Here is a 12,162-nt window from a genome sequence, read left to right as displayed (position 1 = left end):
AATTGACTCTAAATCTACTTTTAGCCCTCATAGTAGGGTAAGACAAGTTCAAGGCTGCTGTTTTACATTAAGCAAGCTAACATTAAGATTTATTATTATCCCAGTGTTTCTTCCATTTTTCCTCTAATTATACAAGGGAATTACTGTAGAATATTTTGTAAAGAATCACATTTTTATCATTCAAAACAGCTAAGCTAGCTAGATGCTAGCTTAACTAAGCTAATTTTAGTTTAATGCTTTGCTTTCTATTTTTAATTTAAAAAATTGTTTGACAATCTAATTAATCAAATCTAATACAAGAACGAAATACCATATTTCAATAAATTTTTATGCAACAATAATCTTTATTTTTGTATTGATCAGGCTTTCGGTGTCGCTAACTGTTTATGAACTGTCTGTGTGTGTGTGTGCGTGTGTGTGTGTGTGTGTGTGTGTGTGTTTTTGTACTTCCACAGGGATATCAGCAGCAGTAAAGTGACAGTGCTGGGTTACGGCCTGCTCACCACAGACGCACGCCCCCTAGTGGAGGCTCTCAGCAGGCAGCGGTTCGGCGTAGTCGTGGTGGACGAGTCTCATTACCTCAAATCGAGGAACGCAGCGAGGACCAAGATCCTCGTCCCTCTCATTCAGAGTGCAAAGCGGGCCATCCTGCTCACCGGTACCCCCGCTCTGGGTCGACCCGAAGAGGTAATCAGAGTGGATGGAGTAAAATTTTAATGATGCCTCTTGAGGGAAGACTACAGATTTAAATGGAGCATGCTTTTTTTAACCCGAAAGATGAAACAGACCCTGCAGATTGCAGACTCCTTGAAACACGTCTATATTTTTTGATGGATAAAAAAACAGCGTGGACAGATACAGGAAATTCTCATGCTCAGGATGGGTCTCAGCATTAGGTCAGCTCAAATTTATCTTTGCGTAAAGGTAGATCGCCATGGTAACTTGCTCTGATCTAATGTTTGAAAAGCCAATTAACTCTCTCGGGCGTCACTCATCCTTCTGGATCCTGTGGTCTTATTTCAATAACCTTTGTTGCAAAAACTTCATTTACAAAGCCCGATATGAACAGACACGGCGCTGCAATAAATGAGACAAGTAATAAAAGAAGCACGAGGGGGAGAGGAGGGGTGGAACTATTGAATTTAGAAACAATAAGAAGGGGCTATTCACAGGACCACTGTGTTTGGAGAGAGGCTGAGCCAAGCCGTTCCACTTTCCATAATGATTTATTATGCCATTGTTATATATGTTATGTTGCAGGTGTATCGTAGATTACAGCCATATTCCATCATCGCTGGTTTGGAAATTAAAGAAGACTTTGGGAATTGAACATCTTTCCCATATCCAGCGTGAAGACAGTAGAGTAGCAAAACATTCACTAATTATGGGATGTTTTTGTTTGTGGAATGTGTTTGGAATTAATTATTTTTGAATTAAATACTTCTTTTTAGGTTTTTGCAATAAGTGAAAAAAGGACAAAACAATTATCTCATTCTTTTAGTTAGCCTTTAAAACTTTTTCCAGTTTTCAGGGTGGAACTGCATCCAAAGAGGATTTAAATTCTCATCCAGCTGCTTGTTTTATTCACTATGATTATGATTATCACTGTCTTTTTATTAGGTTAGTGTATATTATAAATTTACTGTGTAATTTTGTCTCTAGATCAGCTCTTTTTTTTGTTTTACCCTAAATAACCAGGCAGATCAATCAAAACCAATAAAAACCTCTTATCTAAAAACCCACCAGTTTAGGATTGTATTTGAAACGTAATCAATTTCAAATTTATTGATTGAAATGGAGTTAATGTCGTATTTTGATTGTTGATTCTATGTTGCATTGTGTTTCTGTGTTTGATATGATGTCAAGCACTTTGAAATGCCTTGCTGCTGAAATGTGCTATACAAATAAAATTTGATTGATTGATTGATCTATATAAGATACATAAATAAAATGAACAGGAAGGGCGGCCAATATACAAATAGTGACAAATATTTGAACATTTTCATATTTACATTTCTTCTAACTTTAGCCAGCTGCTGCTTCAATCATGTTAAAAACAAAAAGCAGGCTGCTATCATACATTTATACAAAAAATATGGCATATTTTAGTCAATACATAAGAAAAAATTGTGTTTATTTGTGAGAGTGAGGAAATAAACGTTATCCTGCGAAAGTTTTTAGTTATATTAAGTTTTATATGTCATTATAATGAGATTACGATTTCTTGAAAAAAGCGTAATGCGGCTTCATCTGACTCTGTTTTCTCTAGACGACAATCAAACATCCATTTGTGTCGTTTTATTGTTTTTTTTAGTCTTTCTTGTTTAAACAGGAACATATTTTGGTTTTAATGAGATATAAATTATGTTGTAGCGACTCTCTATAGCATTATAACGACATGATACTGCCACCACCACCTGAATAATGTACTTTAATATCTTTGTTTCCTCAGTGGAATAGTATTAGTAACGCTAACAAATAGTGAATCTTTGACTGTTAAGAAAAAGATTAAAAGGAGTTAATAATCAGCTGTTCAATTAAATATTTAGCGCTGACGTCAGATTTTGGCGACTATTTTTCATGTGAAACAGGAATATTATTATTTCACTCTCTTTAGGAAAAACTTTACGATAATTAACCGATGAATTCAAGCGTCTAATTAATTGCAAAGTGAAGTAACTTCTTGTTAGACATCTGCAGTCGGGGTATTATTGGCTGCGTGTGACGAACGCCAACCTGTCTCTGCCGCCACGCGCCTGCAGTGGTGCGGTTAGTTTTTAGATATCATCTCTCCCTGTGCCACTAGAGCCCAATATAACATTTTATCATCCGCAGCATAAACCCGATAAGCCCTGTCCCTGCCTGGGTGCCAGTCTCCTCGCTGCCATCATTACTCACCGTGGGCCTGACATGGCGCTCGCACAGCGCTCAGGGCATGTTGCACCGTTCGTGATGTGCCCTCATTCCTCCCACCCCATTAAATCAACTTTTGTGAGGGGGAGAAAAATGCAAAACTGCTGTTGAACAAGTGCTGAATTTAGAACAGCCGCTCGGCGCTGCGGCTGCTTATTCAGCTCACCTTGCTGAAGATTACCCGTCATTATTTCAGAAACGCTGGAAATTGGCGAGACGTAGGAGCGCTCGCTCTGACTCTAACTCTTTCTGGGGACTCTGGTGCCAGCTGGGATGTAGATGCTCCGTCTACCGCTTAAGATTTGCTGAAGAATCACAGAATATTTTTCTGCTACAGCATTAATTGACTAAATTCAACATCTAGTTTGGCCTGGTTGATTTTAAACCACTAATAAATGCAGTAATTTAACTGAAAAGTCTCATTAATTTTATAAATTCCTTCCACACATGATATATTTTAATTTTTTAATTCTGTTAATTTACATCTTTAGGGCTCATTTATATTGTCGCATAGGGCATAAATGTTTTATAATGCTCTACAAAGTCATAGGGAAGATTTTTACTGAAATCTGGCTTTTCAGAGTGCTGTAATGGAAAGTTAAGTGGAAGGAAAACTGTACACAACTAACAGGGTAGTAAGGGATATAATTTAACATTATATTGAAGGTTATAATTTTACTGAATGAAAGATTATTCACTAATTATTAACATTTAAGACTGATAGCAAGTTAGCAGGGTAAAACAAAATGGCTGACTCTGAAGTCTTGCCCTAAAAATCCGGCAGTTCAACTTATTTTTGCAAATCTATATTTGTCACACGAACCGATGTGAGAAAGTTTTGCCATTACGGATGGTGACATGTTTAGCTAATCAGAATTTAGTCTCAAAATAATCTATTTTTTTTTAGTTGATGCTCATGCGCCAACCTTTTTCAACCCACCCTGTGCAACTGCCCATGAGTACAAATAAAGAAACAAACATATAACTAAAACAATATTATTAAAAAAATGAGCCAAACTTTCTTCACTGTGTTATAAAGACATTAAATGACATTTTTTATGCGTTTGAGGCTAGATTTGATTCACTTTTGTAAATAAAATGTTTTAAAAAGCTAAATAAGTAAAAATTTTAAATATGTATTCTCTTAAATCTCAGTATTCAACAATATTATTGAATAAAGCAGGTTTCCCTCTTATCATTCAGCCCTACAATCGTGTCACAAGGACCCTAATTCATTATTAAGCCCATCTTTTCCACATGAGACAAAGCTCTGTTTCCCTCTCTCTCACACCTGTGAACTTATTCACATTAACTTTTGGTTTGGCGTGAAGTTATATTGAAAATTTATCACCTCCTGTGTTTTTTTCCCACAGCTTTTTATGCAGATTGATGCCCTCTATCCCAAGAGGTTTGGAACGTGGACAGACTACACCAAGAAATACTGCAACGCCCATTACAGGTGACATTTTCCAAATGTCTTCATATTCTTTAATTGTGCCAGGTATGATATGTGTGGTTTCCTGAAAGCCTGCAGCCATTTGTAAATCACTAGAAACTCATTTCTGTGCTTTAAGCTAACACATTTAGCAACGCTCTTTTAAGATGAAAGTCCGTGCCTTGATTATGTTTTCGACTTCTTCTAGTAAATTCATTTCAATCTATTACTTTCTTATAAGAACTTTCACAGTTCTTCTAAGTAAAGTTGTATTTTAACCTTAAATCTCTAAACTGTGTCATTATTAGTTTATTGTTTGCCTGTTTGTTTCACTGTTTCATTTTCAAGTTCTGATCTGGAAAAAATTAACTGGAATTTCCTGAAGTCGGGGAAATTTGGAGATTTGTTGCCTCAAATCCAACATGGCTGCCATTCTTATAAAAAAATTGTGAAAGTTTTTGTTTTATAATTTTTATTTCATTAACTCATTGGGACACTTTGGTTTTGTGAACATCTTCATTTCCTGTTTAGTTTAAATGGATGAAACAAAGTGAAAATTGCAGGTATTAGCTTGTATTGCTAATAGCAGTTAGCATAATCCAGCTAGCATACAAATGGGGGGCCCATTATGAACTTTTCTCAGGCTGAGTTGGTATTAATTGGTCCTGGACTCAAAAAGGATTTTATTTTGGGTTCAATTTGTTTTGCAGACATAAGAACCATAGGGGCTAAGCTAGCTGGATGAGTTTTTCACCATGAAAAACTCATCAAGAATCGCTATGGGTGCCACTTTTTACCCAGAATTATCCTACATAAAATTTGTATTCTCTATCAGTATGGGACCATTGTGTCACCTGCCGACTGCCCCATTTTCCATCTATAATCTCGGCCTGTTAACACTGTAATTATGTGACTTAGTTAGGACAGTAGTTAGCAAATCCTGCTAGTTTCAATTTCAGACAATGTCCAGATATGCTTTTGTTATGAACTCCTAAAAACGAAAGTGTAATTATTGTTTTCTTTTACCTGTTTTAGTGAAGGATTTTTTCATTCAGTCTTTATTTCTGGTTTAGAAAACATTTTAGCAAAGTTTTAGTAGATCCTCACCTTCCTCTAGCTGTGTTTTGGAGGTAAGGTGGCCTGTGTCTCAGAGAGGAGTGGATTTGCTGCTCATTTAAGGGATTGTTGTAGGAACCAGGCCACCAGTGAAGCCAGGCGTCCGATGCCAGCTGGCGCCGAGTCCTCATAGCCGGTGACGATCAGTTACATGTGTGAACAAACGCATCAAACGCATCGCTTTGGACGTCCATCAAAGTTATCGACTCGGTCAGGGACGGAACGGAGGGCCATCAGTGGTAACACTTTGTATATGACGACTGGGGAATGCCGTTCTGAGACAGACACAGAGGAGGACACCGAGCGGTACCACTCATGAAAGCGAAGTCGGAGTGAGAAACTAGAGCAATCTTTGGGGCGGAGAAGCGGCGTCGCTTCATGAACTTGCCGGCTTTAAACAACACATTTTAGAAGGAGTAGTTTTGCACCTTTCAACAACAAAAACTTTAAACACTGAAGTGTGAACCAAGTACTTTTGGCAGCTCCATGTGAGGCTCGTCCACTCTTTCAGCCAGCATGGCAAATAACCAGCCTTTTGTGTGGACAGCCAGTGCTAACAATTCAAATTCTAACAAATCATTTGGCTGATAAATTGTTAAAATGTGATGGTGGGTTTTGTGACGAACCCCTCGGCTTAGGAATCAAACAAAATAGTTTTTAGTTTTTGGCTTTGCGGAGTATCCTTAGGTGAAAACTGGGAGGCTTCAGCAGAGCAGCTCAGCAGTTAATCAGTGTGCTGGTCAGCTCTCGAGAGGGAACATTTAAAAGTGTCCACAGGCTTTGCAGAAGTATTTAACCACAAACTTCAGCATATTTAAGGATCTACTGAGATAGACCAACACAAAGCAGTTCCTTATTGTGAATTAAAACATGTTTTTCAAACATAAAAACTAAGGTTATATGAGATCTGTGTGCAAAGATGTTGCAAAACGCACAGTTGGAATGTATATGTGGATACCATGCAGACCAGAGATGCAGGATGTGGACTATAACGCAGGGCATTCTGGGTAAATACAACCAAAACAAATGTGAGAGTCTAGCTTTAGCGTGAAAAATGTCTTGTAGTCTTTTATCAAAGACAAATCCTACAAACGCTAAAATCTCCATTTTGTTTACATTTTATGACTTAGAAAGTGTATTCTTTAGAGGTTTTTGTGTCGTTTCCTTCATTAGTTCTTGTTGCAGCGTCCCCACAGGCGAGGAGGGGAACAGGTTTTTGAAATGTTTTGGATTGTTTGACACAGTACTGTGCGAAAGTGAACTATACTAAGTGAAAATGCAACAAATCTACCGGACTATGAGGTGTGAAAACCCTCTATAAAATGCAAGAACAGTCAAACTACAAAAAAAGTGCCACTTATAGTTCAGAAAATATGGTAAACCCAATCGAGAATCTTTGGGGAAAATTGCACTTCTAAATCCAGCTGTTTACTAATTGTATAATTTTCCTTGCACTTCCTTGTCTACTAAAGTTTGTGGATAAAAACTGACAAAATGTGCAACTAAAGTGATACAAGTACAAGGTTTAGAATATAAATACCCTTTCAATGTCTCTCTTTAGATATTTTGGGCCTCGCAGGCAGTGGGACTGTCGTGGCGCCTCCAACCTAGAGGAGCTGCACCAGCGGCTGAGCCAGATCATGATCCGTCGACTCAAAGCAGAAGTTCTGAGTCAGCTGCCTCCGAAAATCCGTCAACGCATCCCCTTTGACCTGCCCAAGGAGGCTGCCAAGGTGCTCGGTTTGACATAACTTTGATAGATCTACTGTTAGGTGCGGCATCTATCACACGAAATGAAATAAATTGTTCTCGCTTGTTCATACTTTAAAAAGTTTCTGCCTCCGTCTTAAGATTTATGACGTCTCTCTTTCAGCCTGAGCCTCCTTCTGCTCCTCCATCACAAAGAGGATATCAGAGTATTTGTAGAGTAAATGTCACTCCTCATGCGTGGGCGTTTGTATCTCTTTTAGCTTCCCCTAAAGTTGCGGCTGCTGGTTTCCCGCCTCCCACGCTGCGCCGCGTTTTGTCTGAATCCACGTTCGGATGCTAATGCAACCTCGACCTCCGGGCTCCGCTGTTCTGTCGGTTCAGGCCCCCGTTGGGAAACAATAACAATGCCGGCGTCCACCGGGCAGCTTTTGTTATATTTTATATCATATCAGCAGGTGAGGGGGAAACAGTGGAGGTGCTTTTTCAGCGGTAATTAACGTTCGGAGCCGGGAGTGACACCACAATGAGGAGGTTGCTCGGAAAAGTGATGATGCGGGGTTTTATCCCATTCTCCCTAAATGTTAAGGGACGCTTTAATTGGGAGCTAGAAGTGGTTTGTGTTGCTACATAGCAACAACAATTAGAGCAGGGAAAGTTCATGTTGCGCCTTGTTGTTGGTGCTCAAATTTCTCCACTGGCTTTTTCTTTTTTGCTTTTATATCTATTTGATGGATCATATTTGTTCATTTAGGATAAAAGAATGCGTCCTAAAGCGGCTAACTGGAGCGGTTTCAGGAGATAGGAAATGGAGGCGTGAAGAGGCCAAATCCAGCACTATTGTGCTTCCAGAGAGCAGCGAAATCTGCACAATATATGAAACATAAAACACAGGGAGGACATTATTTTCATCCAAACAAGCTATCCTTTGAAGCATAGTTTAGCTAACTGACAATATATACCGAATGCCAGGGCCACTCACCGCCTGTTTATTCCTCCTGTCTCATTTTACTCCCTAATGATGGCTTTTATCTTCCACCGCCAGACACTTTTTATGCCCCTGCTGCCCTTTACGTTTTCAGCTCTGGCCTTTAGTCAGCGTTAGCCTGGTGAATATCATCGCGGGTGGAGTGCTTTCCCACTATGGTGGCTTTTTTTTTGTGTTTATTTTTTCAAACAGGCAAATTATATAGAATGTGTGAATGCTTGAATGTAGTTTTAATAGGAAATAAACACAGAGAAGAGGCTGAGCGCGCACAGACAAACATCAAGGATGCTATTTAACATTCATCCTTGACATACCAATTCAGTAAACACAAATATGCCTCTGCTGTATATATATATATATATATATATATATATATATATTTATATATATGTGTGTGTCCTGTTGTTATTAAGCTTTACTACTTTTCTCATTTTCTTTTGCTTCACCTTTGACCTCCTTTTATGTGTTCCTAATCAGGCAAGGTTCACCTCTGACTTCCAAGTGTTTCACAGCGTTGCGTCATTTGATATGCAGCGCTCTGAGAAAGCTTCTTCTTCCTGTTGCATTATATTAATCATCAAGCTGTGGGATTTTGTAACTTTCAAAGAGAAAATTGAGGGAAAAAATTACTTTACTAATGCAAATTACAGTAAATTAATGCACGGTTGCATGAATTGATGCATGTTAGATCTAATACCTCTCCTGCTTAATAACTCAATCTTGTTTCTAAAAAAAAATCATAATTTTCTAATACTTGAATGTTGTTTATATTCATGTCATTTCTCAAACTCAAAATGTCATTTGAGTTTTATATAAAGAACAAAAAAAAGAAAAAGAAAATACATTTTTACTGTTTAGTAAAAAAAATGAATGAAACACAGTTTGTGTAAAGTTTTTTATAAATCATTGTTGATCTGAAATATAAAAAGGTCTCACTTGTTTTGCTTTATTAATCCCTCTAGTCCGAACGTATCGGTGATGTTCCAGACTAATTTGCAGTACCATAACTCCGCGACACTTTGCGCCATCTGAAAAATTCCAGCGGTTTCTGAAAGGAATATCGGGTTATTACGGTAATTTCACTCCCACCATAGCAGGAAGTGAAATTAATCCGAGGGGCACTCTTTTAATAGGCGGTAAATTACAGAAATAACTGGCCAGAAAGTTCCAGTTGTTATGGATAAATGAGCAAATATATTTACTCACAAGACAGAACTTCATACAAGCAAAAATATCCAGGCAGAGATTTAAAACTCAAAGGGTTAAAAGGGTCATTCTGTTAATAAGTTTTTGATTGAGTTCATTGTTTTTAATTTTAGTCTAGAAAGAAAGTTTTGCCTGTGTTCATCAACACAACTAAAATATGATTGTTTAGTTTAAAGAATTTCTATGCTTAAGTCTGAGTTTTGAGGAAATGTTGCTGGATGTTTGTGGGCCTATTTACTATAAAATTAAAATAAAAGCAATAAGTGTATGTAATAAAATACCGTTACTTTTTGACAGGCACTGAACTTGGCACAAATTTGTTGTAGACCAGTTGTGAGACGTCAGGAAAAAGATAAATAAATTAAAATCTGAAAAGTGTGGCACATTTTTATGCCTACCCCTTTCACTCTGATACCCTTGAAACAAAATCTAGTGCAACAAATTAAATTCCAATTCAAACATACTTTATTGATCCCAAAGGGAAATTAAATGTTGTAACTCACATTAATTCAGATTCAGGTGGACTCCCATCCATTTTTTATCTAAAAATAGGAAGATGTTGAAACAAATACACAGCATACTTTTACTATATCACTAACTTGTATTAAACACATTGAAGTTTGAGGAAAAGGTTGGGGAAACCGCCGTCAAACAAGGTTTTCTACCAGTTCGAGCTACGACCCGGTAAAACAAACTCGGATTACCTCAGCGTGTTTTGTTTATGAACGGACGGAAACATATGCTGCTCTTCACAGGCAGCCTTCCCCACTGCGATCTTCGCTCCCGCCTTAAATACTCCTCGCCAATCACCTTGAGAGCGGGCGAGGCGGCTTTTGATTTATTGTAGCGGCTGGGCTGCTTCTCCATCTTCGACCCCGGCTTGTCACAAGGCGGCTATAATTGGGAGACGCTCATGACCCACCTAACACAGCAGCCCAGTCGGAGGGGGGAAGCATCCTTGGGAATTCTCCATCTCTCTCTCTATTTCTTTCTATCTCTTCCAGGAAAAAAGTAGGACACCCAGCAGCACCATTAATTGTTTTGCCCTTTATATCTCAATAACAGGCGAGAACAAGAGAGAAGAGGAGGGTGGATGAAGGATTAAAGGACACAGCCTCACCGTCTTTGTGCTCTCCTTGCATGCAGGAGGCCTCGGCCTGCTTCGCCGAGTGGGAGAGGCTGATGAAGGGACTGGGGTCGAGGGTCGCCGCTACGGAAAACCCCTTCACAGAGGTCATGAGTCTGGTTACACAGATGTACAAACAAACAGCTATTGCCAAGGTAATGGGAAACCAGCTGCTTCAAATGTCCCTATTCCTCCATTCCAGTAAATAGTTGATAAAGTTGGGTTTACTCTTTATTTGTCTGAAAGGTATCAAAAAGTCAGAGGAAACTCTGCACTGGTGGCGAAAACACTTTTAGCAGCTCTTTTATCATCTGGGTAGTAACATTCTTCACTGCAACTAAAACCTCTCATCATAAAATTCTGACTAATCCAGAAAAATCATCCTTAAATGTGACATTTTAATGCAAAGCAGTGATTTCTAATTAAAGATTATCTTCTAACTCAAAACAACAATGATGTCAAGCACAACTTCTGCTCTGGTCAGAGATTACAATGGCGGAGTGAAATACACTGAAGTAAATTTAGCTAATTGTGTTTTCTGATGTGTAAAAATCTTGCTAAATTGAATTATAAAATATAGATTAGACATGTAAACATCTTTTCAGTGCATTAGTCTGTACCTGAGCACTGAATTATTACCACAGAACTGAAGCTAGAAGAAATGATGAAAAAAGAGATGTAATACAATGTTACTTGTGAAATGTAAAACTCTGAAACACTTCATACAGTCCTGAAACTAGCTAGCTGTCCCTTTTAAATATTTTGTCTGAAAATAGCTTTTAATTCCTCAAAGTTTTATTTTGGTACATTTTTTCACACTTGAACCACAAAGTGCTATATTTATGTATATTTATGGTAAAATCACTAAAGTTATAGTTGTGTACATGAAGAAAATGGTGGATTGTTTAAAACATTTGTTACAAGTAAAGTTACGTTTGTATTCACCCTCTTTTAATTTGTTACATCCAGTGGAAGGTTTCCACTTCCTCTAATGCGCTAATTTTTGTTTAGCTAACTTTAAAAACATTTAGCGCTTTTAGCTTCCTCTACATTTCCAGATATCCCTGATTTACTGTTTTGTAAGTTTGACATTGATATTAAAGTTTTGATTATTGACTATTAGCAATTCTTGACGTAGTTAAAGTAGATAGAATTTGAGTTGACGTTAGCTTGTTAGCATTTAGCTTCTGCTAAATACCTTGTTAGTGTTTTGTTTTAGCATTAATAGAGCTAATATTTATAATTAATGCATTAGGGTCAATGTAACTAACTTTTCAGCTATCAGTAAACAAAATCCAGAGCAACAAACTAGCTTCAGAGCCGCTTTAATTAGTAAATAAAGTTCACCCGTTTATTAAAACCTCTGAGTTGTTTTTTAGAGAACATTGAAGAGGAAACAGAAAGTTAAAAATCCAAAACGTTTCGGCATCTTCAGGCGCTGTTTGACTTGACGCGGTGAACGGATGGCGCGGCATCATTCTCGGCACGCTCGGCTGTGTGCTCACGGGAGATCTCATGGGAAAGCGTCGCCATGGTAACGGAGCCTAATGGTGACCAGCGAAAGCACTTAGACAAAGTAGGGGAGTTATAACCGCGGCATTATTTCGCCGCGTCCAGCCTGGCATGATTACACCTTATATCAAAGTTACACACCGCACTAAAATAGGATCG

At 38.1% G+C, this 12,162-nt stretch overlaps 1 protein-coding gene across 2 annotated transcripts in view; it reads left to right on the top strand.

Annotated features, from left to right (window-relative positions):
- Positions 1-12,162, top strand: part of zranb3 (zinc finger, RAN-binding domain containing 3) — a 98,190-nt gene that overhangs the window by 12,950 nt on the left and 73,078 nt on the right. For both annotated transcript variants that reach the window (XR_004338201.1, XM_032556039.1), the window contains exons 5-8: positions 456-687; positions 4,287-4,372; positions 7,026-7,197; positions 10,512-10,646. Coding sequence is in view for 1 of the 2 variants with exons in the window: in XM_032556039.1 (XP_032411930.1) it covers positions 456-687; positions 4,287-4,372; positions 7,026-7,197; positions 10,512-10,646 (625 nt within the window). In the remaining variant the exon portion in view is untranslated. The remainder of the gene's footprint in view (positions 1-455; positions 688-4,286; positions 4,373-7,025; positions 7,198-10,511; positions 10,647-12,162) is intronic.

Source organism: Xiphophorus hellerii, chromosome 24, assembly GCF_003331165.1.
Source record: "Xiphophorus hellerii strain 12219 chromosome 24, Xiphophorus_hellerii-4.1, whole genome shotgun sequence".
NCBI lineage: Eukaryota > Metazoa > Chordata > Actinopteri > Cyprinodontiformes > Poeciliidae > Xiphophorus > Xiphophorus hellerii.
The sequence above is the reverse complement of the archived record's forward strand: the minus strand, read 5'-3'. Positions and strand labels throughout refer to the sequence as shown.